The following is a 24,093-nucleotide window of genomic DNA, read 5'->3' on the forward strand; positions in this document are numbered from 1 at the left end:
ACATAATAGTGCATACTTGTAGCAAGTATATGACTTTAATTAGTGTACATTATTATTATTATTATTATTAAGTGCATAACCCAACACAAGTATTTAGTGGTGGGTGACTGGATAGATGGGAAAATATTATGCCCATGCTTTACTTTTTTTCTTAGAGCTGCAACTACACAATGTCAATAATATATGTAATATTATATACACACACATGCATCGATACATGAACTTAAGTTTATTTGTTTTCTGCATAAGAAATAAGGTGAACCATCACAAAATGAAGGTACAAATGAGGGGAAAACAAGCTTAATCAGTTTTCTAAATTTTCATAACAAGACTGCCAACATTATCGTTCAATATTCATATCAATAACATCTCTAAATCAAAGATGCCATTATAAAATCGTTATGAATCAATAATAATCAAAACAGTGATGAGAGTACTGAAAAAATAGTAAGTAGTACAGTTATAACAAGTGATAATGAAGTGTCAATGAAAAGTAAAGATAATATAAAAAGCATTTCTCCATATTCTACCTATATACTCTGAACAGTGCAACACCGCGTGATCCCACATCATGCACTGCACTACAACCCAGTCCATGTTCATTTAATATGAGCTACAACTTGACAATAAACGTAACAAAAAACAATTTTATTTGCTGAAATATACTGCAAAAAAGTCTTCAAGTGTTCCAAGTTGTGTGAAATGCAATTATCCGTAGCTCATGCTTAAATCCTGGACTAGCTTCAAAGTGTCAAGGCAAAAGAGTTCCTTTACGATTTGCAATATGAACACTTCCAATCAAGATTGCTTTTTGGTTTCTTTAATGAGACAAAGCAAGAGAAAGAATAACTTTGGAATATCATTTTCTTAATATAGTTCGTTAAAAAAATCTTTTTTAGTTTAGCATTTTGTTAAAGTATTAATAGTATCAATAAAAGTAATATACAAAAAAAGTAAAATCATCTTTAGTATTTCATGTCCTTCCAATCACCTCCTGTTGACCTGATGAATAGTTCTCTCCTGGTGGGTTTATCTGGTTTGCAACACAAAATGCTTAATGAAAAAACAAGAAAAAATGACAACTTTCTCCCATAGTTTAAAAATAATTTTGCTTTTACCATAAATAAAGGGATTTTGTGTTTGTCAATTGACAACATGGGTTATTCCCTAACAAATTTAAGGTTTTTGACCAGAGCGTATAACGGTTTACAATTTCAATGTTCCACAAGTTCATATAAAATTTGGAAAGCACATACTTTGGCTTCTTGCACAGCAGCTATGTCTGATTATTGTTTGCCCATCTTTAACTATGTGCAACGCTAATCCTTAAAAAATAAGATGAAATGCTGATTAATACTTGACTATAATTTGATGCAGAGTAAAATGTTACCATACAACAAATTTGCGGAACAAGAAAACCTTAAAAAAAAACATGTTTGAGACTTTAAAAGGGTCAAAGTGCTGCATAATGACCATCTGACATCTTTATCTTTTAAATAGAGCTCTGCTGATGAATATAGGATTGTCGTGATGGTTCGATTTAAAAAATAGCTTTTATATTGTTACCAACCTCCCCGTTTTAATCTTTTAAATTCTCAATATTCAACAAACGTTCTCTGCCATATTTGCAATCCATAGTATTTCATTACTATAAACTGTTACAGTCTAGAGATTTCTTTCAACTGAACGTTATTATCTTTTGAAAACAGAATAAAATTCTTTAAGATTTAAGATGACTCAAGAAAAATCAGCTTAGAAACAACTCCTCTACATAAGCTTAAAACAGGTTAAAGACCACCCTGGCTCAAGCAAACGCAGTACCAGATACATAATTGACAACGTAGAGCACTTTGGTTGAGTTTTTGGGTGCTATAGAATCTCCCAATCGAATAAAGTGTTGTGTGGTAAATGCGAGTACATTATTACCCAACATAACAGGAGTTTAAACTGAGATGAGTTGTGAAAGATGGACCATAGTCACATAAGCATTAGCATGTTCATGATTACCATTTCAGTAGATTATTTATAGTGAAATTATGCTGTGGCAATAGGTCAATAAAAGGAGCCCTGTAAGCAAAGACTCTACATAATAATGTCTTGCTGATATCCAAGGAGAAAGTGAAGATGGCCACAGTCATCTGGGCCCAATTCATTCTTAGAGCCTCGAAAAAAAACATTAGCTTAAAAGATCAGCACCCATCTTCTGTCTATTGAAAGCCAACAAGTCTAGTGGGTCCGCAAACTGCACCAGCTTCAATTCATTCTTTAGCTGGAGTTGCTAGCTGGTGATGGGGAAGAAGACTGGCTAGCAAAACCAGTAGACCCTGTACCAGATCCATTGCTGACCAACGATGCTAGCTGACCAAAGTTAGTGGTTTTCAGTGTGGCAAGATGCCGAGGGGAGAAGACATGGTCACGTGCCGCAGCCCTGGATTCAAATTCAACCTTACAGGCGTCGCACTTGCCTCTTAAAGTCTCACGGCCCACTGACTGGTTGACGTTAAATGATGAAGATTCCACAACTGTCAGCTGTACAGGTTTGGGCAGGATGGGCCGATTGGCTCGGAGGGCATTGTATTGTAGGTAGCTACCCGAGCTGATGTCTATCTTCTTAGAGGGGTCACTGGGATTAGGAGACTGTAAAAGTAAAGTATATTATAAATATTAACATTATAAATGCCAACAACATTAGTGACATTACTCATTAAAAAAAGAAGTGATAGTAAAAAAGAGAGAAAAGAAACTACAGTAAAATACTAAAAGTAGAAAATCAAGTTGTTTTACAATGAAAAAAAAAAACATTCTCACCATCTTTTCTTGTTGCAGTCTCCAGCGTTTCTCCTTGGCACGTGTATTTTGGAACCAGATCTGCACAACCTTTAGTGGAAGCCCAAGCTCTGTCCCCACTGCCTCACACTCCATTGCATTAGGATGAGCACACGTCTCATAGCACGACTGGAGGATGGACAGCTGAAGACCATTCAGGTGAGTTCTAGGTCGTCTTGGGGTGAAGTTCTGCATGTAACTTATTTCTTTTTGGTTTTGACCAGAGATTGGTGAAACCGTCACAGGGGATGGCGTGGTGGTAGGTGTAGGGGCAGGTGCAGATGTAGGCGTAGGCCGTTGGGAGCTTAGGCCTAACTGTTCTCTTGTAAGAGTGTTTATTTTGAATGGACCTTTTTGAGACCAGTATTTGACCCCATTGTGTTTCTGCGATGCCAAGGCAGAAGATTTGTTAATTGGCGTAGTAGACAATTTTGGCACCATGCGACTCCCTGACTTAGATCCTACTTGGTAATCGGGATCATCGTCATCTGTGTGGTCCGACTCGACCTTCCTTTTCTGAGCAGATCGAGATGTCCCACTGACTAAGAGAGGAACTGCAACTGGCGTGGACACTGCTTTTGGAGCTATTTTAACCATTGTAATAGGAGTTGCTTCTGCTTTGGTCTTGTGTGCTGAAGGGCTGGTAGACACAACAGTGAAGGAGGGTGTCTCATTTGGTCTACTTGGACCTTGAGTGGGGGTTTTCGTGGGCTCCTTGATCTCTTTCACCTTATCCATCTTTGTAGGTACATTTCCAGTTTGGGGTTTTGCAGAGACCAAGATAGTAGATGGGTTTGTGTTAGGTTTAGGTGGGGATGAGAATATGGGTTTAGAGAGTGGCCAAGTGAACTTAATTAGTGGTTTCCCAACAGCCGCCAAAGTGCCATCACTGATAAACCGTACCTCTCCCTTTCGCTCCCTAGCTCTCATGTTCTGAAACCAGATCTGAACCACTTTCTTTGGAAGGTTAACCCACTCCGATATTTGTTCAAATTCATGCTTTCCTGGATTTGGATCTTTAAAATAACATCCATAGAGAATATCCAGCTGGTCAGCATGGATGATGGTCCTGGACCGTCTCATGTCCCTAAATCGCCGTACTTTCGGCCTCTTCTGATCTTGGTCTTTTTCTTGTTCCTTGTCTTTTTCTCTCTCCATGAGCGATGTGCTAACTTTCTCTGCTGCCCTCATGTACACAGTGCTAGTCTTTGCCAAATTATTGCGATTATTAATAGTACTGTTATTGGAACATGGGATTGCCATGGCAGACTCTGGCTTCACCTGAACAACAAAAAGACCTCCATCTGCAGGAACACCAACCGTTGTTGGCCTCAGACCCAGGCCATCAAGCAAATTACTTTTCTGAACAGAGACTTTGTTAGCTGTAGATAAAGATGACGACACCGTAGAGCTGTGGTTTTTCCCAATGCTAAGGTCCAAAGCAGACTCACCATCATTTCCATTAGATAGAAAGGAGTGTGTAAGGGAGCTGGTGGCAGATGCATTAAGAGGGTCAGAAAGTGCTGCTGGACTTCTAGTATTTGTAAAGGCTGTCACTTTACCCCGATCTCCTTCTGAAACACCAACCCCAATAACTGATGAAGGAAGTGAAAGAACATATGGGTTGTATAACTGGGTAGAAAGCGGCGCCAACGAGAGGGAGAGGGGCAATGACTGCAAAATCCCAGTTGGAACACCTTGATGATCGACTGCAATTGTAAGAGGAGTTGGAGGGTCTGCTTGTTCCTCCAATTGAAGATCCAGATCTATATCTTGTTTCTCTCGTTTGATGTCCACCTCTTCTTTGTCAATCTCACTTTTTCTTTTTCTTCTCTTTGCACTTGATTCATCATCATACTCATCTTCTGCATCAGACAGAAAGACTGTGGTCGAGCGAAGAACCTTTCCACCACAACTGGCTTTTTCAACCGTTGTCTCTACCTGTGAAGACTGTTTGACTGGACTACCTGACTCTTCCCTCAAAGAGCTACTTTGACTCTCCTCATCAGTCACAATAAAGGAGGTGTACAATTCTTCATTTTCAGAGTCAGATGTCAACAGCAATTCTCTTGGGCTTCCTTTACCAGTTATTTCTCTGTGTCTTTCTGCACTGCTGGATAAGTCAATTGCCTGGCCTGTAGCTGATAGGCTTTCTCCATCTTCACTCTCATCTATCATTAAATTACCTTCTTCATCGTCCAGACTTCTATCTCCCTCATCGTGAAAGTCATCTAATCTCTCCCTATCTTTGGCATGCCAGGCATCCAAGAACCATCTGCGTACCTCTTCACCAGTTAGACCCACCTCCCTGCCGAGGGCTTCACAGTCCTCCCGCTGAGGACTAGATGTGGCGGCATCATCTCGTGACTCTAGAAAGGCCCACAGAACCTGAGACTGGAACTCTGTGAGCAAAGGGCGTCCTGAAGACAAAATCGGATGAGCTTTAGCACTCCGATGGCCTGATCTTAAGGCAAGGTTAGTGTTACGAAAGGTGCAGTTAACAAGACCAGAGCTGTTAACATTATGCTTATGGCTGATATCATGGTTTGCATCAGAAACACCTGACAACTGACAGACTGAAGATGCAGAGACTTCGTTTCCTTTGGGGCTCGAACATTCTTTCTCACCTCCCTTTTCACCCGTTTCAACTTTCATGTCACTTTCCTCTTGCTCTTTATCATCACACATCGTGCCATCAACCATTTTGTCACTCTTCAACTCTTGTTTGAGGACATTATTATTACAAAACTCTTTTTTTACATCATTAATTTTCCAGTCCTCTTCAGTTTTTAGTGACATCTGCTGATCAGAAGGCTCAACTTTTATCTCACTTTTTACTTTCATGTCTACACCTTTATTGGTCTCTTCTAAATTCAGCTGAGTGTTAGTGGTGGTAGGGACGCCAAATGCAGCCCACTGACTTTGTAAGCCACTGATTCTTTGGGCCAAGAGAGCCTGTTGTGCGGCACTTAGACCCAGAACTGGCACAGCCTGCTGTAAAAGCTGGTTTGAAGAGTCAGGATTCTGGCCATGGATTTGGGTTTGCACCCCATTCAACACTAAGGGCATGATCATCTGAGTTTGGGGTATTAGCTGCGGAGATGCAGCCCCAGATGTTGCAGATGCCGCAGTTGTGAAGAGAGAAGGAAGAATGGAGTGTGGGAGAGAATTTGGGCTGGAAGTCAAAAGAGTCAGAATAGCAGACATTGCTTGTGCAGAGGCCACCGGAGAAGAAAGTACTGACTGAGGCTGCACCTGCTCTCCATCTTTGGTCGTTACTGCTGATGTAGACAGGTTTGCTTGGGTGACACAGTTGCTAGTGGAGGCGTTAACTAACTGTGTGGGGCTTCCAACAGTTGTCGCAGCCAAGTTTGTAACTACAGTTCCGTTTCCTGTACTTGCAGTAGAACTTGCAGTAGCATTCCCAGCACTTCTGCTGCGACTTTGGTGCAACACAGACTTTAAATGACTTTCCAGAGTGATTGCATGACTGTACGAGACACGACAGACGGTACACTGGTATGGTTTGTTGGAGATATAAGGTCGAGCGAGAAAGGGGGCTGAGTCACTTTCATTCGCTGTCCCGGTTCTCATCCTCTGTATATGGGTGGTTGAATTATAATGAACACTCAAAGCAGTTTTAGTGGGAAATGACTCCAAACATGCATTACACTTGAATGGACGGTTATTAACTTCAGAGGCAACGCTGTTTGTATTAGCGGATGTGCCACTGCTTACAGAAACCTCTGGCGTTTTTGAAGTTTGATCCACATTGTCCTGATCTGACTCCAAGCCTCCTGCATCACTCTCCATATGATTTCCTCCCTCCATCTCTTCATTCATCTCCTTGTCCTGAGTGGAGTCATCCTTGTCACCTGCATCTGTAGATTCACTCTCATTTTCAGCAGCCATAGAAGACGACTTTGTGTTTTCTAAATGCTTCTGTTGGGTTGTGTCATCTGATAAATTGATAAAAATATTTTTAGTAAGTTAGCATTTAAAGTAAATAAAACTATTTTGGCTAATATTAAAACTGATTTTGTAAGTTAAGTAAGTATATGATTGAACATAAAATAGTTTTTCACATGGCTTTGCAATGAATCCATTATAAAGTATTAATATATGAATAACTACTACAGACAGTATTATTAGGTTAAGAATTTCTGATGTAAAAACATTTCACTTAATTACAAAAAGTAACAACTGATAAATCACAAAATACAGGGGTCTCTTATACCATCAGACTTGCGTACAATACAAACCACAGGTGTTTTATTGCTATTAATGTAAACTACTTAAACAAGATGGTCACCAACAAAGCCAAATGTGTATCCAGTGGGGCATAACCTAAACTTGGCAACATTGAAACCCTGAATCTTAAGCCGAGATACAGTACTAAATCACTGTTGTACAAATGCAAAAACTTTTTTAATGGTTGTTTAAAACTCACTTGCATCATTTTGGGCTTTGGGTTCTTCATCTTCAGCATGTTTGGGAGCAGCCTTAAGAGCATGAAAAGAGACAACCAATTATTTAGTTTATAAACATCCATGTCTAGATTAATAGTTTTACTGAATCTTTAAAGTTTACCCATTAAGCCCACCAAAATCTAATTAAGTGTTTTTCATAGATATTGAGATGGTTTATAATAAATAAAATTGGGTAAAATGCAAGATTTATCTCTCATTTGAAAATATGCTTAATACAAATTAAGCACATCTGTAAAAAAAGTTTCATTTATGAAAATAATCTGCTTCACAAAATAATGATGCATTTATTTGTTGATGAATGTAAAATAATCAAAAAACATTTAGGGCCAAATTTACGAACAGCTCGTGCAAACCATCATTTTGTCGTTAAATAACGAGTGTCGAGATTTACTAGAGACATTCTTCGGATAATTAGCGCTGAAAAGGTTATTTTTTGTACATTTGCAGCAGAGCACATTGACTGATGCCACGGGTGTTTGTACAAAAACCGTCATGTGAGACAGAGGTAGTAATAAACGCAATGTGCAAACATTTATTTGTGGTAGTCAATTTTTATGTATAGCATTCCAACGACACTTTCAGTGAAACAGCAGTGGGAAGCGCAAATATTCTGTATAAATAAGTGTTACTAAACTTGATGGAAAAGCTAACTGAGCCAAAGTGAAGTGAATTGACACGACTTGACCCGTGGGGTACTATGCATCGGAAAAGCGCCATTAGTAAGGTTTATGGTTTGACCTTGAGAGTAGCTTCATGCGCAAGCTACCAAAACGCATCATTCCATTTAAAGAAAAATTATATAAAAATGTTAGAAAACCAAATAACATTTACCACATAAATGGCTAAAATTGCAGAAATTCATTGATTTTCAAAGGGTCTTGAAACACCCAAGTTTTTGAGTGTCTTCGTAAGGCCTACTGAAAGTAGGTGTTTCTCAATGTCAAGGAAGGATCCTCGGAAGCCAGAATTTCGAGGATGCTACGTATGGCATCCGTCGAATGACTGTTCCAATGTCGAGGATCCTCGAAATTTCAACCAAGGACTGAGTCCTTCGTTCGAGAAATATCAGGAAAGGATGCATGTGTGTAGCCTCTGCGCTCTGAAATCACCCATCAATCCTAAGTGCGCAGCAATGAAAGCACACCTTTTCACTAACGTAATGATGCAATGACACGTAAATGGAAACAGGCTAACAAGTGCGCGTTCTCTAAATGCTAAAGAGGAGCCTCGTGTAGCCTCTGAAGGAAGTGACTTGTAAGGATCAGTCCTGCCAAAGAACTGAGAAACACCTAGTGTCCACATAAAATGGTCTACCTCAGGGGTGCCCAATCCTGCTCCTGGCGATCAACTATCCTGCAGAGCTCAGGTCCAACTGTAATCCAACACACATGCCTTCAATTTTCAAGTGATCCTGAAGACCTTGATTAGCTGCTTCAGGTGTATTTGATTTGGGTTGGAGCTGAACTTTGCAGGACAGTCGATCGCCAGGAGCAGAATTGGACACCATCTTGCCATAAGAATGAAGCAACGTTGACAAAAGTGATTGGTATGCAATAAAAATGTCAGGGAATTAACAAATCACTGAATTGGTTAAAATAATAAGCAGCATAAAACATGATTTTCTCTTTTATAATTTGACGTCCAAGTTATAAGTGTGCTTAAAGTACACATGGGCTTAATGGCTAAACTTACCCTACTACTTTTTAAATCTGTCTGTGCCACTAAGTGTACATAATTAATTCAAACTTTGACAACCCAATTATCTTTAATGCACTTATTTTTCTTAAACCACAAAAAAAATTTTTTTGCAGTTTGACCTAGTTTCTTGCAGTTCTGTGGGATTTACTGGAACTAATCATACACAATTCTGTAACAGCACACATTTCTCAACAAACAGAAAAGCACATTTACAAGCAATTTAGTTATATCAAATCTAGGCGAGGAGGTTAAAGTGAAAAAAAAATCATAATTTGCTGTATTCGTATGCAGAGTTGTTGGACATCAACGTCTAAAATAGTCTATAAGTTAAATGTATAAAAATAAAATGCTGTCATAGAAATGCTGTTGCAAACAATAACTGCATCTTTAAAGGAATAGTCTACCCTTTTGCCATATTAAACTATGTTATTACCTCAACTTAGGCGAATTAATACACATCTATCTTTTTTCAATGCGTGCACTGTACAGCGCGTTGTGAATGTGTTAGCATTTAGCCTATACCCATTCATTCCTATGGTACCAAACAGGGAAGCCACCAAACACTTCTGTGTTTTCCCTGTTTAAAGACTGTTACATGATGAGTTACCAGTAAGTATGGTGCCACAAAATAAAACTTTTTTTGGTACCATAAAAAAAGATAGGCATGTATTAATTCGTCCAGGTTGAGGTAATAACAGTTTAATTTGGCAAAAGGGTAGACTATTCCTTTAATGTTTTTTCCACATTAATTGAAAAAAATTTTCTTTTCATCTTTGTATTACTGCCATTTTTATATTACCAATTCTAAAAAATAACATAATTTGATAAATGCCGAATCTGCTGAGATGAGAAAAAAAGCATTGTTGGACTAATCTACCTTTGTCCAGTATTATTAAAGACAGTTGCAATCAAGATTATTCAACCCACTGAAGATAGTAATAATTTACAAGTCTATGCTTTTTATAAGCTACAGTTAAAAAAATGCATATATAAACGTTTTGCATAATTAAAAGTGATAATGTCAATATGAAGAGTTTCGTTGCAAAACGAGATAAATCCATTTTTTAACATTTTTGTCAAAACATGTTTATTATTATGTTATTATTTTGTTTTATGGTGCTACTTAGCTGTATTTTTTATAAAGTTATAAAGGTTTAAATCAAAACAAACCAACTACAGTTGCATTGAAATTAATTGGAATGCACAACCAAAAAACCAGATTTCTGAACAATTAAAAAAACGGTGGTTATCTCGTTTTGCAACAAAACTCTACATATAATTATGCTTTTTAGTTTTAGGATTTTTTTTAATACAGTACATATAATGTCATGGTTATACAACATCTTTTTAACACTAGTGTGCAGGGGTGGACAGTAGAGAAGTATTTTTACTTACATTTTCCAAAAATATTCATATTTTAACAGCGTTTTTCTTTAGAAAACATGCATTCCAAAGCATAATATCATAATGTTTACTTGGTTACATTTCATATATACAAGTTTTTGTTTTACATGTAATATTTAAGTACATTAAACAGCTAGTACTTTCTTACTTTTACTTGGGTAAAAGTACAATAACATACAATTTTACTCTAATTAAGTATTAAACAAATTTTAAAATGCAATAAAAAGGAACAAACAGTATGATTTTATGTTTTTGAATGTAGTGAAGTAAAAATTTTCCCAACTCAGATAAAAACAGATGCTTGGAAAATGTAACTAAAATACTAAAGTACGGTCCACCTCTGCTAGTGTTCTTTAGTTCCTTACTTGTATGGTATAAAATTGTGTTTAAACTCTGGAACAACACTGAATTAGCATGTTCTGTTACAAATACATACATCCAGCCCATACATGTGCTACAGTTGAGTAGCAAATATGGCCAGGTCAAAAAAGCGCCGTCAAAAACTATAGAGAACTAATTTATTACTACATTAAAAAGTTTATGGCTACAGGAAGACACAGACTTCCTCACACCAGCCGTTTTAGAAACTGGCTGCCTTATTTGTAAGTCTATAATAAAAAAAAAACAGAAAACTTGTTAAGAATGTTGTACAAATTAATTAGGGGTAATAAATGTTTGATGAGTGAAACCCTTAATTGACCACCAAAAACCTACAAAACGAGATAGTGGATAGTAGTTTACCGATGCCTCTGTTTAACTGTTTTCATAAAATGTTGTTCTCTTGCAGGTCAAGGGGGTTGAATCTTAATTGCAACTGCATATGCACATGTGAGACCCTGTTTGTAAAAACCCAGCTAAAGTCATTTTTTATGGCTTATGGTTTTCTACATAAAATCATCCTACGCAATGTAAAGAGCATTCTGTGAAAATGTAACCTTGATATTTTTAATATTCACTGCGTAAGGCCATGGGTCAAAGACTGAAATCAATGATTAAAATCCAACTTTGATGTTTCAATCTCAATTAGACTGAGACTGTATCCTGGATTTCACAGACAGGGTCATATATTCTACTATGAATGTCATCAACATAAATAGTCAAACCCAATAAAACATATTTAGCTTTTCTCCCTCATGAACAGAAACTGAATGTATTTACGTGTTCTTTCTTTCTTTTCTTTTAAACACCATACCAGCTTCTAAGGCTATATTCATGGCGAGAATAAAGTATAATTAAATAAAAAAAGATTAAAAAGACATTTAAAATGTATTTCCTCTAGAAATCTTAAAACCATGTTTGGATTCACTTGATTAAAAACCAAAGTATCAACAGAGTAAAAAACGTTTCTCACAGGGGCAAATGTCTAGTAGGATATGTTTAATAAACAATGGATTTTGACGAATTAAAATTTTGGATGATTTTCTCCTGAAAGTAAAAATTGATGTGTCATTTTTGAATGTCCTATTCTGGTATTTACGCATTAATCACAAAAATATGACACTAATGCTAATTAAACATTAAAAATAAATTGAAAGCCCAATTAATATTATATGACTAAATATAATTTCTCAAAAAGTGTAATCCATCCTTGCAAATATACTCACAATATCCAGTAACTTTTCAAGGCAAGCAGGGAGGACGCTGTGTTTGTCCGTAAGATGAAATGAGAGATTCTGACGATCTGGTTGACAGTCTTGGCATAAAGGACATAGCCACATTGACCCCCTGTTGTTACCACCACCCAGTGTTTCTCCTGCCTCCTCCTAAGATGAACATAACAATCATAAAAACATAATTTTGTATAATATATTGTAGTTTTAATCCATTTTAAAATGTGAGTACATTTAAAAAAGAACATGACTTTACAAAGCTGAAATAAATTTGTTAGGGTTAAACTGCAGATTTTTATATTTTTTGGGGGAGTGGCAGCTTTCAACATAATACATTGTCTAATGTACAGGCAGCTTGAAATATTTAAAGTCGAAATAAAATTGAAAAAAATTGGGATATTGCCGTTTTTTTACAAATAACATCTGTATTTTGCATGTAGCCTTATAATCTTTAATCAGAAGTGCAATTCCCCCTCCTCAAAATGATCTCTTTACATCCGGTCATATGGTATGGCAGGTGGGCGGGGTCCAGGAAAACATCGCCGTGATTAGCAATAAGCAACATGACCCAACTTCAAACAATCCAATCAGTTCTCGCAAGTCCAGCACCACCTTTTTTTTCCATTTCAGAAGCTGTTTTACCACGGGGAAGACAATCGATACTTTTGTTTCATGGCGACTTAAGTGGATCAAATACTAAGATTCAAATTCAATACTACCAAAAAAGTACAATTGTCCATAACAGATTAATCCAGTCTATGCGGCTTCCAAAAACATAATCAGATGTAAGCTTACATTTACAAATCAAAACAAAGGATGACAATATTAGAAATACATTCACTTACATAGTATGAAAAAAATACTATGGAAGTAAATGGGGCTCAAACAGTTTGGTTACAAACATTTCTTAAAATATCTTCATGTTCATCAGAATAAAGAAATTTATTCAGATTTGTAACAACAACATGAGTGTCAATAAATGATACATTTTTCATTTTTTGGTGAACTATCCCTTTAAGGAGGAACCCGGCTAGACAACAAATCTGGACCACTGTTACCGTGGCCTGTTTTTAAAAGCAGGAAATTATATGTACCTCGCAGTACTGAAGGTGCCCCATGTTAATCAAACCTGATAACACCCAGCGGAGCAACAGAAGTATGCATTAATTTATCAGTTTTGTAATATCTGGGCTATTTATCATCACAGGAGGCCTATATATTGACCTTGACTGGTCTAAAAATATGCTGATGTGTGTATAACAACAATGTGCTCTTTGTCAACATGTTGTTGCCCCTCGTGAATAAAGTAACACAGGCTGTAAATAAACAGATAATGGGTGCAAATCCCCTGGGAGATGGTTGTGGCAGTAATGTCTCTTTAAAACAATAACCCAAATAGATATACAACAGATTCGTCGAGAGCAGATAATTAATCATTTTAATTTCAAAACAGACGACTTCGTTTTGCTCGTGCATGCAAAAGATTTATAATCACTCTGTTTTTGGCGTCATTTTAGCATTCAAGTAATGTGTACACATCAAATACCAACACTGCTACACTGCCACGCCAATTAGCTTCCCTGCTAGACAGAAAACATGCACTGAATTCCCAACACAAGTAGTATTAACTTCTCCTGAAAGTCAAAGACACACAAACCCATACGCCGCGGGACACCGTCGTACAAATGCAAGCGATTTCGTGTTCATGTGGCCGCCATAACTCTTCATTATTTCGTTAATTAACACACAGCCTAATTAGCAAGATCCGTGTGCAGTTGTATCAATTGGAAACGGAGAACGCTTTAGCCTACCTCGCTAATACACACATACACAACCACGCACGCACACACAAACACACACTCCAGTCTATTTATGACAAATACTCCATTAAAGTGTGTAACACCGCAGTCAAGTGCTCTAATTACCCCCTGTCCCAACTTTGATCTGTACAAAAAGAGTGATTTTACTGATATATTGAAGTCCGACGTTAAAACAAGAGCACATTTTTCTGCTTCATAAACATTCGTGGCACTTCACATGGCTAACCCAGCTAACAACACTCAACAAATTGGTCAACTAATTATGCATCGCGTATCAAGCCCTAAATCGCTCCAAAACTTCTCAAAAACACGCATTTAGTACTTTAAAGCATACATTACAGGTTAAAACAATCGTACCGTTAGCGATGCTACATCACAAGTCCGGTTTAATACACTAATTGAATTGTGTAAATAGGCTTTTAGCCCACAGATGTAAACCACGGGCTTGATTAGTTGCTCGCCCCCCTGATTGTGGCCTGTTGGTCGGGCATTGAAACATTCGCCGCCCGCTGTCCGCTCCACAGCGGAAATTGAGGCCTACATCGACTAAGCTATTTAATTAATGAATGTGGGTTGCTTCTTACAGATGTGTACAAAAACAAGCCGTCCACCATTAATACTCATTTAACACGATACCTCGCTTTTCCCGATCAAACCTTGCCATTCGGTAAAAATATCGTTAATAAGAGTGTTTTAATAACTGCGGAATGCCGTAATTAACGATGGATGAAGCGCATTGCTGCTTGAAAAGAACGACGTGCAACACAACGAGCTGCGAAAAGGGGGTGGCGGGGCCAAAAATGAGAGACCGAGACAGAAAAGTTTGGAATTTAACACTCGAAATGCAACTAAATATTCACAGTAAAAAGCCATGCAGCAAATTATCTATCGTGTTCAAGACCTGGCGAAGTCCGCATCGCCCCCTCGATCGCAACTTCTTGATCAATTCGGCGTCATCATAGTTTAATTAACACTACAGCAATTAGCTAATGCTTTTACCTGCATGGTTGGGACTCCAGCGCACGCTTCCTCTCGCTCTTTAAAACTGAAAAGTTTTCTCACTCTCTCTCCCTCCCTCTATCGCTCGCTCACTCGTTCTCTCTCTCTTGCATTGCTCTCCTCTAGTAAACACACGACAGCTCCCCCAAAAGCTGACTGCTCACTCTCTCCAAGAATGTTCTTCCCAGTAACGGTTTATTAAATGATTTAACACACCTAAAAGCATGTTGGAACAATGTTGTTCTGCCGTTAACCCATACAAATTTGCAACTTTAAGCTATTTGCCTTAACGAGGCTAACTATATAAACAAACTGAAGAAAAACGTGCACAACTAATATAAATGACAAATATATTTTCCCCTTGTTCTTTTTATATAACAATGTTAAATAGTTTATTATTGCAATTAAATCAGGCCCGTGAAAACGATAAGACATTTTATGTAAAATCCCAGTGTCCTTACTGTCCAAATATGCAAATATAAATAATAACACACCGACTTTGAAACTAAGCACATGGTTTTTACAAAACCACACAAAAGTGGAAAGAGTAGTAAAGCAGTCTGGATATTTAACTTAGTTACACAAATAAATAAATTCTTCAAAGTTGCTTTGCAGTGCGCTTGATGACGCGCAGAAACAGGGAGTCCGTAAATATGCCTGAATAAAAAAGACGGGAAGGACCCTGTTTGCGGCTTTTATCAGCGGTTAGTTTAGCTGTTTTGATTTGTTGTCGGTTTTCTGCATGTCGTTATTTCCTTTCCAGGCAAGACTTTAACCGCAGCAGTAATATCAATTTAATTACCACTTAATTAAATTATTATTAACCTGTTAATCAGGTTCGGTACGGTGTTTGATATAGGCGGTGTACTGAAACCCAAGGAGACACCTGCCTAGACAGCAAACTTGGGCATTTATTAAAGACGCGTTGAAGGTTGGCAATTCATTTGGTTACAGCTAGACACGTTACGCGTATCTTTTGATTTAGTATTTTACTTTGCATTTGTATGTTTAGGCATTAGATAGGTTGACGTTGGAAGTTGCTAGTTCAACTGTATTTTTCATTCCTAAATTGAATAGGGAAACATGACTGTAGAGGTGGAGAGAAAATTTGTATGCGACGCAGAAGTTACGAGGAAACTACTTGATATTGGAGGTGTGTTCTAATCTTCTTAGTATACAAACCTAAGGGTGTCATATGACGGCTTTAACGTATTATTTTGTGCATTTGGTGTAATATAATATGTTAAAATGTTCATATACCGTATATTATTGTCTTTCTAACACGCGTCGATTTGTACAAAGTTCATTGTTCTTCTGAAAATCGCAGTGTCACAGTGTGTTCTTCTGATTAGCCAGCTCACCCATTGCGCTGTGATTGGCCGAATACTTCAAATATGTGGTGGAAAGTCACGCCACGCTAGAAAGGGTACAGCTACGGGCAAAATATCGTGATTTCTCGCAATATGAGCGATGTTTTCATTCTAATTTCCGAGATTATCTGTAACTGTATTCTATCTAGCCAGAACAGATGTTTATAATTCTAATCCTACCCCAAAACCTAACCCTAAACCCAGCATCTCGCGAGATTTGGCAATAGCTGTATCCCCTCTAGCAAGAACCATCTGTCTATCCAGGGGTTCTCAAACTTTTTGGGCCAGGGAAGTAAAATTTCTGCGGACCCCTTATAACTTGTTATTAAGCACCCGCTTTCCACAATTTATTGAACTATTTTTACACTCTAAAATGAAGCTGCTGCACAATTCCATAAATTAACCTTTATGCCTCATGGTTCCCAAAAAAACATTCAACATCCTGCACCCTTTAAAAGTTACAACTTTATACTTAAAGAGTGCATATGAGTACTCCACAGCTACATAATGGTACCAAATGGGTATTAGGAACTTTTTAAAAGGTGTACTGTCCCAGTAACCGCTTTTAAACCCTTTTTAATGAGTGGTATTATATTATATAGGTAATTAACAATATGAATTTTCAGATTTTATGAAGTGCACTTGCACACGCTGATTAATGTTATTTTAACTTGTTAAAATAAGCGCATCATCTGCAGCTCCTAATGTAGCGCATCTTTAACAGGACAACAACAACGTGCAGACAGTCTTAGGATTCTTAAACGAACCGTGTTAAATAAAATAAGGGTATAAAACCAAAAGACCATCACCATAAATGCCTAAAAGCACGGGTGTCTGTTGTGTTGGCGCACTGCTCTTTTTAAACTCCAGAAATTAAAAAATTTAATGGTTGATTGTGTCCGCCAGTTGAGTACCTCTATATTCTTAATTTTTAAGTACTTTTTAAAGAGTGTATTGTCTTTATATGGTCCCCATATGTAAAAATGGCATATTTAATAATACAACACATTTTTATAATTTATAGCAAATTATTTCATGGACCCCTTGGCTATAGATCACGGACCACCAGGGGTCCCTGGACCCCACTTTGAGAACCCCTGCTATAAACAGTTGTGCATTGGATTTAAAGTAGACAGAGTGCTACATCTAATGAGCCGCAACTGACAAAACATCAATAACAGCTTTAACTTGGCAAGTTACCAAAGTATAAGCAGGATAATCCCTTACTTGTTGTCTTTTTGTCGGCAATCATAAGCAGAGAACAGAGGATACTATGTAAACATAAAACCATCAACGTCACGTTTTAAACAGTCAATATCCAAAACTTCAAAGAAATAATAAAAAATGACCCTTCAAAGCATTCGTTTTCCCACTAGAATGAGAATTTTGTCATTAATTAATAATTACTCACCTTTATGTTGTTCCACACCTGTAGGACATTTATCTTGAGAACACAAATTGCTATATTTTTTATGAAATCCGAGAACTCCCATAGACAGCAATGAAACTTACCACTTTCAAGGCCCAGAAAGGCAGTGAAATATTCTGTTAAATTAGATCATTTGACTACAGTGTTTCAATCTTCATTTCATGAAGTGACGAAAATAATTTTGGTGCTTAAAAAGTCAGTCCCTGACAAAAGCAGCACAAAGATGTATTGTAGACGATAGCCATAGATACATAGAGGGCCAATTAACGACTCACATTTATAGAGTTGAATGAAGCATATATTTGTCTATGGCTGATACACAATGGCAGTGTTTAATGCATCACATGCATGTGCTGCTTTCGTGAATATGCATCGAGGACTTTATGAGCACAAAAAGTATTCATGAAATGAAGTCTGAACCATTGTAGTCGCATGGAATATTCAATGTCTTTACTTCCTTTTCTGGGCCTAGAAAGTTGTTGAGTTACTTTCTATGCAGCAGATCACACAGAACACGCTCTAAACGTTTGAAAACGTGAGGTGCCTGGTTAAAACCAGACCATTCTCAGTAGTAACTGAGTTATGGTCTGGCAAAGCTTCATAAACAAATAATTTCCAAAGGGGCTTCACCAATGGACCTCACCCAAATGCCTCTGGGCGCAATTGGATAGACCTAAAACCAATCAGAGCGATGAAGAGGATGATGTATGCACCACTACCAGAGGGCTCGCCGCTCTCGCTAAGACCCATTCGTTTAGCCACCAAAGTTGCAACTTGCAAGCTGGTATATCAGACTTTTCCCGAATCCAGTCGGTAAGACAGCGATAACATCTTCTTTAGATATGAAGGCTTTGAGTGTTGTTCTTTGCTCGGGGTTTAACGAAAAGGAAAAGTTTAAATCGCTTAAAACAGACGCGATAGCTAATTCGAACGAGTGATGTTTTACAGTGGCATCCACCTGTGTAATGTACAAAATCTGCATTAACGTTGTCGCTGTACTGTCGTCATCGTGTAAAGCCCGCCCCAACGTTTCTGATTGGTGCCGCGATTTTTTGGCATTAGAAATGGGCTTGAATGGCCTCTTTTTGCCAGACTACTTCCAGAGCAAATCTAAATTTGCCGGAAGTTGTCGGGGTTTTCTAGGCTAGAGGTGGACAGCACTGCGTTTATTTGATTGACTTCAGAAAAGAGCAGTAATGTGCGTTTTTTATATTGCTAGGCAATACACGTGAATGGCGCGGTGCGAAAGGGGCAGAAAGTGCGGATGGCGAGTTATGCGCGAATTGAGTGTTGCCACGGGAATCGCGATTTAAAAAATCTGAAATTTGGCGGATATCACACTGCGGTAACCAATATGGAGCTTGCTCTAGTAGTCATGTGATTACAGCGAGCAAGCGGAGTCGAAGAAGCCCGTCCCATGAAGTGAATTTCTGTGTGAATTTCTCGAATTTCACGCGCAAAAAGCGAGTAAACTCGAAATGTTCAAGCGTCTAACTACGCGTGAATACAGTTACGGTTGTGGAACGACATGAGGATGGGTAATTAATGACAAAAAGCATTCTTGAATAAACTAACCCTTTAATTAATATATAAAATATCTATAGGGGATTGTGTATATATTTATTTGTTTTTATTTGTTTTTTTCTTAATTACACATTTTACCTCAGATTAATTTGATTTGGGAATTTATTAACTCTTTAATTCATAAATGTGGAATACTTATTTAAAATTTAAACCATTAGACTACTTAAATGCAACAGCATATTGTGTGCAAATTCATCTGGAAGGAAGTGGGCGTGTCCAGCTATTCAACACAGTTAAGAAAAGTTCAACTTTATGCAAATGATGAGCGACTTTCAGGAGCAACTACAAATAGTAGTGAAGCAGTGTTGAGCAGTTCACTCCATCCGTCTTTTGTCATTTACTTGAGAGGATGATTACTCATTGGTTTATAATTGTTACCAGGACTACCAGAATTAGGAACGCCTCCTAAAGACCTCATTGAAAGAGATGGGTGGCCTAATCTAGGCCTAGACAAAGTTGCTGGCAATGTGCACAGAGCATAAAGTTGCAAGCTAACGAAGTTTGTTGTTTTAATTTAAAACGTTAACATATTTTAACAAAATTTTCATTTCATATCTTCACCAGCTGAATGCATTGGTCAGCGGCAGTTTCGAGACCAGTATTTTGACACTCCAGATTTCATCCTTACACTAAAAGATTTCTGGTTGAGGTGCCGAGAGGGAACGTGGGAGCTGAAATGCCCTACGGTTTGGGGGAGTGAACCAGTGAATGAAACTGAGACCTTGTGCACACGATACAAGGAGATAACCAGTTTTCCTCTGGTTCAGTCAGAGGTCAGGAGAATAATCAGAGCGCACACCGCAGAAGGGAGTGAATCAAATTCCTCACAAAGGGAACAAATTGACAAAGTCGGAGAAAACGAGGGCACAGACAGCTGTCCAACAGATGATAAAAAGTGGCTGATTGACCTGAATCTAGTCTGTTTTGCTGAGTACAAGACGGTGCGCTGTTCCTACAAACTAGAAAGAGAAGAAGGGGCAGTGCGTGTGGATCTGGACAAGGCTGATTTCGATTATTGTGTGGGGGAGATTGAAGTGCTGGTGCCGGAAGGTGGTGATGTTAATTCAGCTCTGCAAAGAGTTACAAAGATTGCTGCCGAACTGGGTGAGCTAATATGTGTGTGTATTGTCATATATGCTATTACATGTTTTTGAGATATCAAAGTGATTAAACACAGACACTGTTGTATCAGTTTTAAAGTGTATAATAATACCACTTTAATCGTAACTTAAGAGAAAATCATAACAAACATAAATGTTTCTGTATTTTATAAAACATGTTAAAATTTAAGAAAAAAATACTTAATTTTAATAATTCTTTATAAAAAATTTTATAATCTGTATTTATGTTGTCTGTCTCTTTAGGTTTAAGTAGTGAGAAGAAAGTAAAGGGGAAAATGGATGTCTACCTTCAAAGATATCGACCTGACCAATATGCGACACTCGTTAGTGCTCATATTTTATGAGAAAATCACTAAAAACATACACGGCGGTGTACATGACTTCTAATTTAATTAAAGATATTGGCTCTATTAAAAAATCTTTCATGGCAACATATAATGTACCCTATAATATAATTCTAATACAGGTTATGTAAAGAAATTATGGGTCAAAATACAGTACTTGTTCAAAATCACATCCCTTTCAGTTGAAATGTACATTTGTGTGTGTGTGTGTGTGTGTTGGGAACAAACCAATGACCTCTGCTAGTGCAATGCTCTACTAATTGAGCGACAGGAACAGGTTATAACCCATTTATGGCGGCAATTGCTGTCACCGCTGTAAAAACAACAGTATGTCCAATTGGGAAAAAGAACCAAATGTAGTCATCATTTGGCCATGTTAACAATGCACCGCAAAACGCTAGCCATCCTCATTGTTAGTGGAGCTGTAAATCTGAAGAATTAATATGAATACTCTTCAAACAAACAAAGTTTAGTACTCCTGTTCTGTTTGTGAAACTAATTCATATTATCAGCAGGCATATGTTAAGTTATCCAACATTGAATTATTTTATGTAATGTTTTAATAATTTTAATCCAATTAAAAATGTACATAAAAACATGACATGAGTCTTTGTGATTTGTTTTAGAGGCAACAAACCCCAACATTCTGAAGTCTCATTTACTTGATCCAACAACTGCCAACAGGGGTTTTATACTGAGATGTGTTTGTTGCATCAGTCTGAATTGGCCTCAAAATTCTAGTTTGAGTTGTCTTAAAGGGGACAATCTGACTTTTTCCATGTTTATGTGCTATAATTGGACCCCCAGTGCTTCTGTCAACCTAGAAAATCTTAACAACTCAGTAACTTAGTTTTGGTAAACCATTCTCTGGAAACATGTAAAAAATAGGTCATGAGTATAGGTAAAATTTGGCTCCCCTTGTGATGTCAGAAAGGGGATCTTATTATAAAAATACCACCCCTTAATCTGCACTATCCAACCACGGCACTGACATTCAGTGCAGAGATCAGCTTAGCATTTAAAGGGACACACCCTAAAACGGCACATTTTTACTCACACCTACAAAGTGGCAATTTTAACCTGCTATAATAAATAATGTATATGCTATTTTGAGCTAGAACTTCACATACTTACTCTGGGGACACCAAAGATGTATTTTACATTTTACATTTCTTTTTGTAGAATGTCCCCTTTAAAGTCGAAATTACATTTTTTTTAAATGATTTACCTGTGAGCTTTAAAATATATATATATGAGGCCTTATAATCTTTAATAAAAAAAAAAACGCAAATCACGATCTCTCTTTACTTCCGGTCATATGGTATGGCAGGTGGGTGGGGTCCGGGAAAAGATTGCAGCGATTAGCAACATGACCCAACTTTAAATAATGCAATCAGTTCTCGATGGATGAATTCAAATCCAGCCCCACCTTTTCTCATTTCAAAAGCCGTTTCAATCAGATATACATCACCACAGGGCAAAAAAGACAATCGCTACTTGCGTTTCATGACGACTTTAACTGAAAACAGCTTACACTGACTGACATATCTTAAAATATATCATTGCCATTGTTTTGTCTCAAGATGCACACCAGTATTGTTTTTTTGTAAGGTATGTTTGTAAAAACTACTTAAAAGTCCTAATATAACTAAGGCCTAGCCTGGCTTAATCTAAACTCTGTCTGGGAAACCGCACCATAAAATGTATTTTCATATGGGGTATGTTGTTTATAAGTAACGTTGTATGTTTAAGCAACAAAATCATTATCTTTTAAAACTTCTTTTGTTTAATTTGTTATTATACTGATGTGCACTTATAATATTACTATTTTTGTAAAAAAAAAAGGGGGGGGTAATTTTTAACCTTTTCCACTTTGTTTCTCAATGGTTGTTTTCCCTTTTGATTCCTCACTCCTATAAATATTTAGTATTATTGACTATTCAGAATTTGTTTGAGTTTTTTGTGCCTGTACATTGATACTTCCCTTTCAATTTAAGTAGGTTATGGCCGTTTCTCAATCTGAAGGCTGCAGCCTGCGGAGGTCGCATATGCAGGTTGCATACGTCATCAAGCCTGGTTTATTGTGAACTGGTCATTACATTCGCAAGTCATCATAAGCATATTACAACAATTTACGATGAACTAAGAATAGTCAACTTTATAATTATTAATATTCTGAAATAATATTTCAGTCTTGATGACGTATGCAGCCTACATATGCGACCTCCGGAGACTGCAGCCTTCAGATTGAGAAACGGCCCATGCTTGCAATCAGTTATCTAGGTTATCAGTAGATGGCAGTAATGCACTATTAATTGTTAATGGCCAATACCTACCAGAAAAATACATCTGAAAACATGCAAGTAAGCGAAGCAAACCTACTAAGATGTCAATAGGAATTTAACTGTAATGCTGCTTGAAAAATAATATGTAAATAAAGGCATTACTTACAGTCTGAGGGATTCTTATGGGCTCCAAAATAGTCGGTATAGCCCTCTCCTTAAGCAGAAGTTTTTGGGCAAATCCAGCATCGTGTTGCGATTTGTTTTTAAAACAATCGATGGTGAAATGCAATGAACAAACCCGCAAGTCAGGACTGACGTAACTACGACTTGCTTTAAAAATGAACTGAATCCATGTATTCCTGTCGTCAGGATCCTTTGGAAGCCTATGCAAGGACGTTCTCCTTTCACAGCCAGGAATAGCACAACGTTTGGTTGGCATTGCAATGTAAATGCATTACAATCTTATCGTTATTATAAACAATAAAACCGCTCGCTCCGTAACGACTGTATAACAGTGGGAGTGGGCGTGACAACGATGCAATGATATGGTTGTATTGGTGTCATATGCAAATGATTTTACCCGTGTGACGCCACAAACCCCCCAAGAGCGTGCGGCATTCTTGACGTAGTTTTGTAGGCTAAAAATAGTTATTTCCTCTTCCACTGTCGCGAATTCAGTGGGGTTTTAGACGAGTTTATGGTTAAATGTCTGAGATAATGATCACAAGCTAAATATAATTTCACGATTGATTTCACGACAAAAATACATCATCCAGTAATAAAACTACAAGAGTCGAGGAATTTAAACGTCATCACGCATTAAAAAACCTTTAAAAAATAATTAAAATACATTTCACACAAAACATGGAGAATTATTCACAGAGTAAGTTGGGTATCTTTCATGACACTTGTTTGTAAATAAACTCTGAAAGAATTGTTTGAAGCTTGGTGGTGACGTTAATGTCGAGCGACCGTTGTGTAGTTCGTTTATAACCGTTATCTTTTAATTTCTGGCGATTGTATTTGTGCTTAAAAATTTATTTGTGCGTGAGTGTATTTTTGAAGATAACATTGATTGATTAAACTTGTAAGTATCGTGATTTCTTTTTTAAA

The 24,093-nt window shown here is 37.4% G+C and overlaps 2 protein-coding genes across 7 annotated transcripts; one reads left to right on the forward strand and one right to left on the reverse strand.

Moving 5' to 3' along the window:
* Positions 1–214: 214 nt before the first annotated feature.
* Positions 215–23,710, reverse strand: zfhx2 (zinc finger homeobox 2). Of its 5 annotated transcripts, none has more exons than XM_055181800.2 (5): positions 23,147–23,710; positions 12,023–12,181; positions 7,277–7,328; positions 2,809–6,785; positions 215–2,637 (listed from the first exon to the last, which is right to left on the reverse strand). In XM_055181800.2, exons 1-5 carry the CDS (start codon positions 23,417–23,419, stop codon positions 2,266–2,268), a joined length of 4,833 nt encoding a protein of 1,610 aa, XP_055037775.1. In that variant the 5' UTR covers positions 23,420–23,710; the 3' UTR covers positions 215–2,265. The 5 variants fall into 5 exon arrangements, with proteins under 5 accessions (XP_055037775.1, XP_055037776.1, XP_055037778.1 ...); XM_055181801.2 differs by lacking the exon at positions 23,147–23,710 and adding an exon at positions 14,848–15,003; XM_055181803.2 differs by lacking the exon at positions 23,147–23,710 and adding an exon at positions 14,750–14,841.
* Positions 15,486–21,293, forward strand: thtpa (thiamine triphosphatase). 2 transcript variants are annotated; one of them, XM_055181815.2, is made up of 4 exons: positions 15,486–15,551; positions 15,925–16,000; positions 19,795–20,334; positions 20,595–21,293. In XM_055181815.2, the coding sequence occupies exons 2-4, from the start codon at positions 15,931–15,933 to the stop codon at positions 20,693–20,695; spliced, it is 711 nt and encodes a 236-aa protein (XP_055037790.2). In that variant the 5' UTR covers positions 15,486–15,551; positions 15,925–15,930; the 3' UTR covers positions 20,696–21,293. The 2 variants fall into 2 exon arrangements, with proteins under 2 accessions (XP_055037790.2, XP_055037789.2); XM_055181814.2 differs by lacking the exon at positions 15,486–15,551 and adding an exon at positions 15,558–15,778.
* Positions 23,711–24,093: the final 383 nt, after the last annotated feature.

The sequence above is a fragment of the Misgurnus anguillicaudatus genome, chromosome 25 (genome assembly GCF_027580225.2).
Source record: "Misgurnus anguillicaudatus chromosome 25, ASM2758022v2, whole genome shotgun sequence".
Lineage (NCBI taxonomy): Eukaryota > Metazoa > Chordata > Actinopteri > Cypriniformes > Cobitidae > Misgurnus > Misgurnus anguillicaudatus.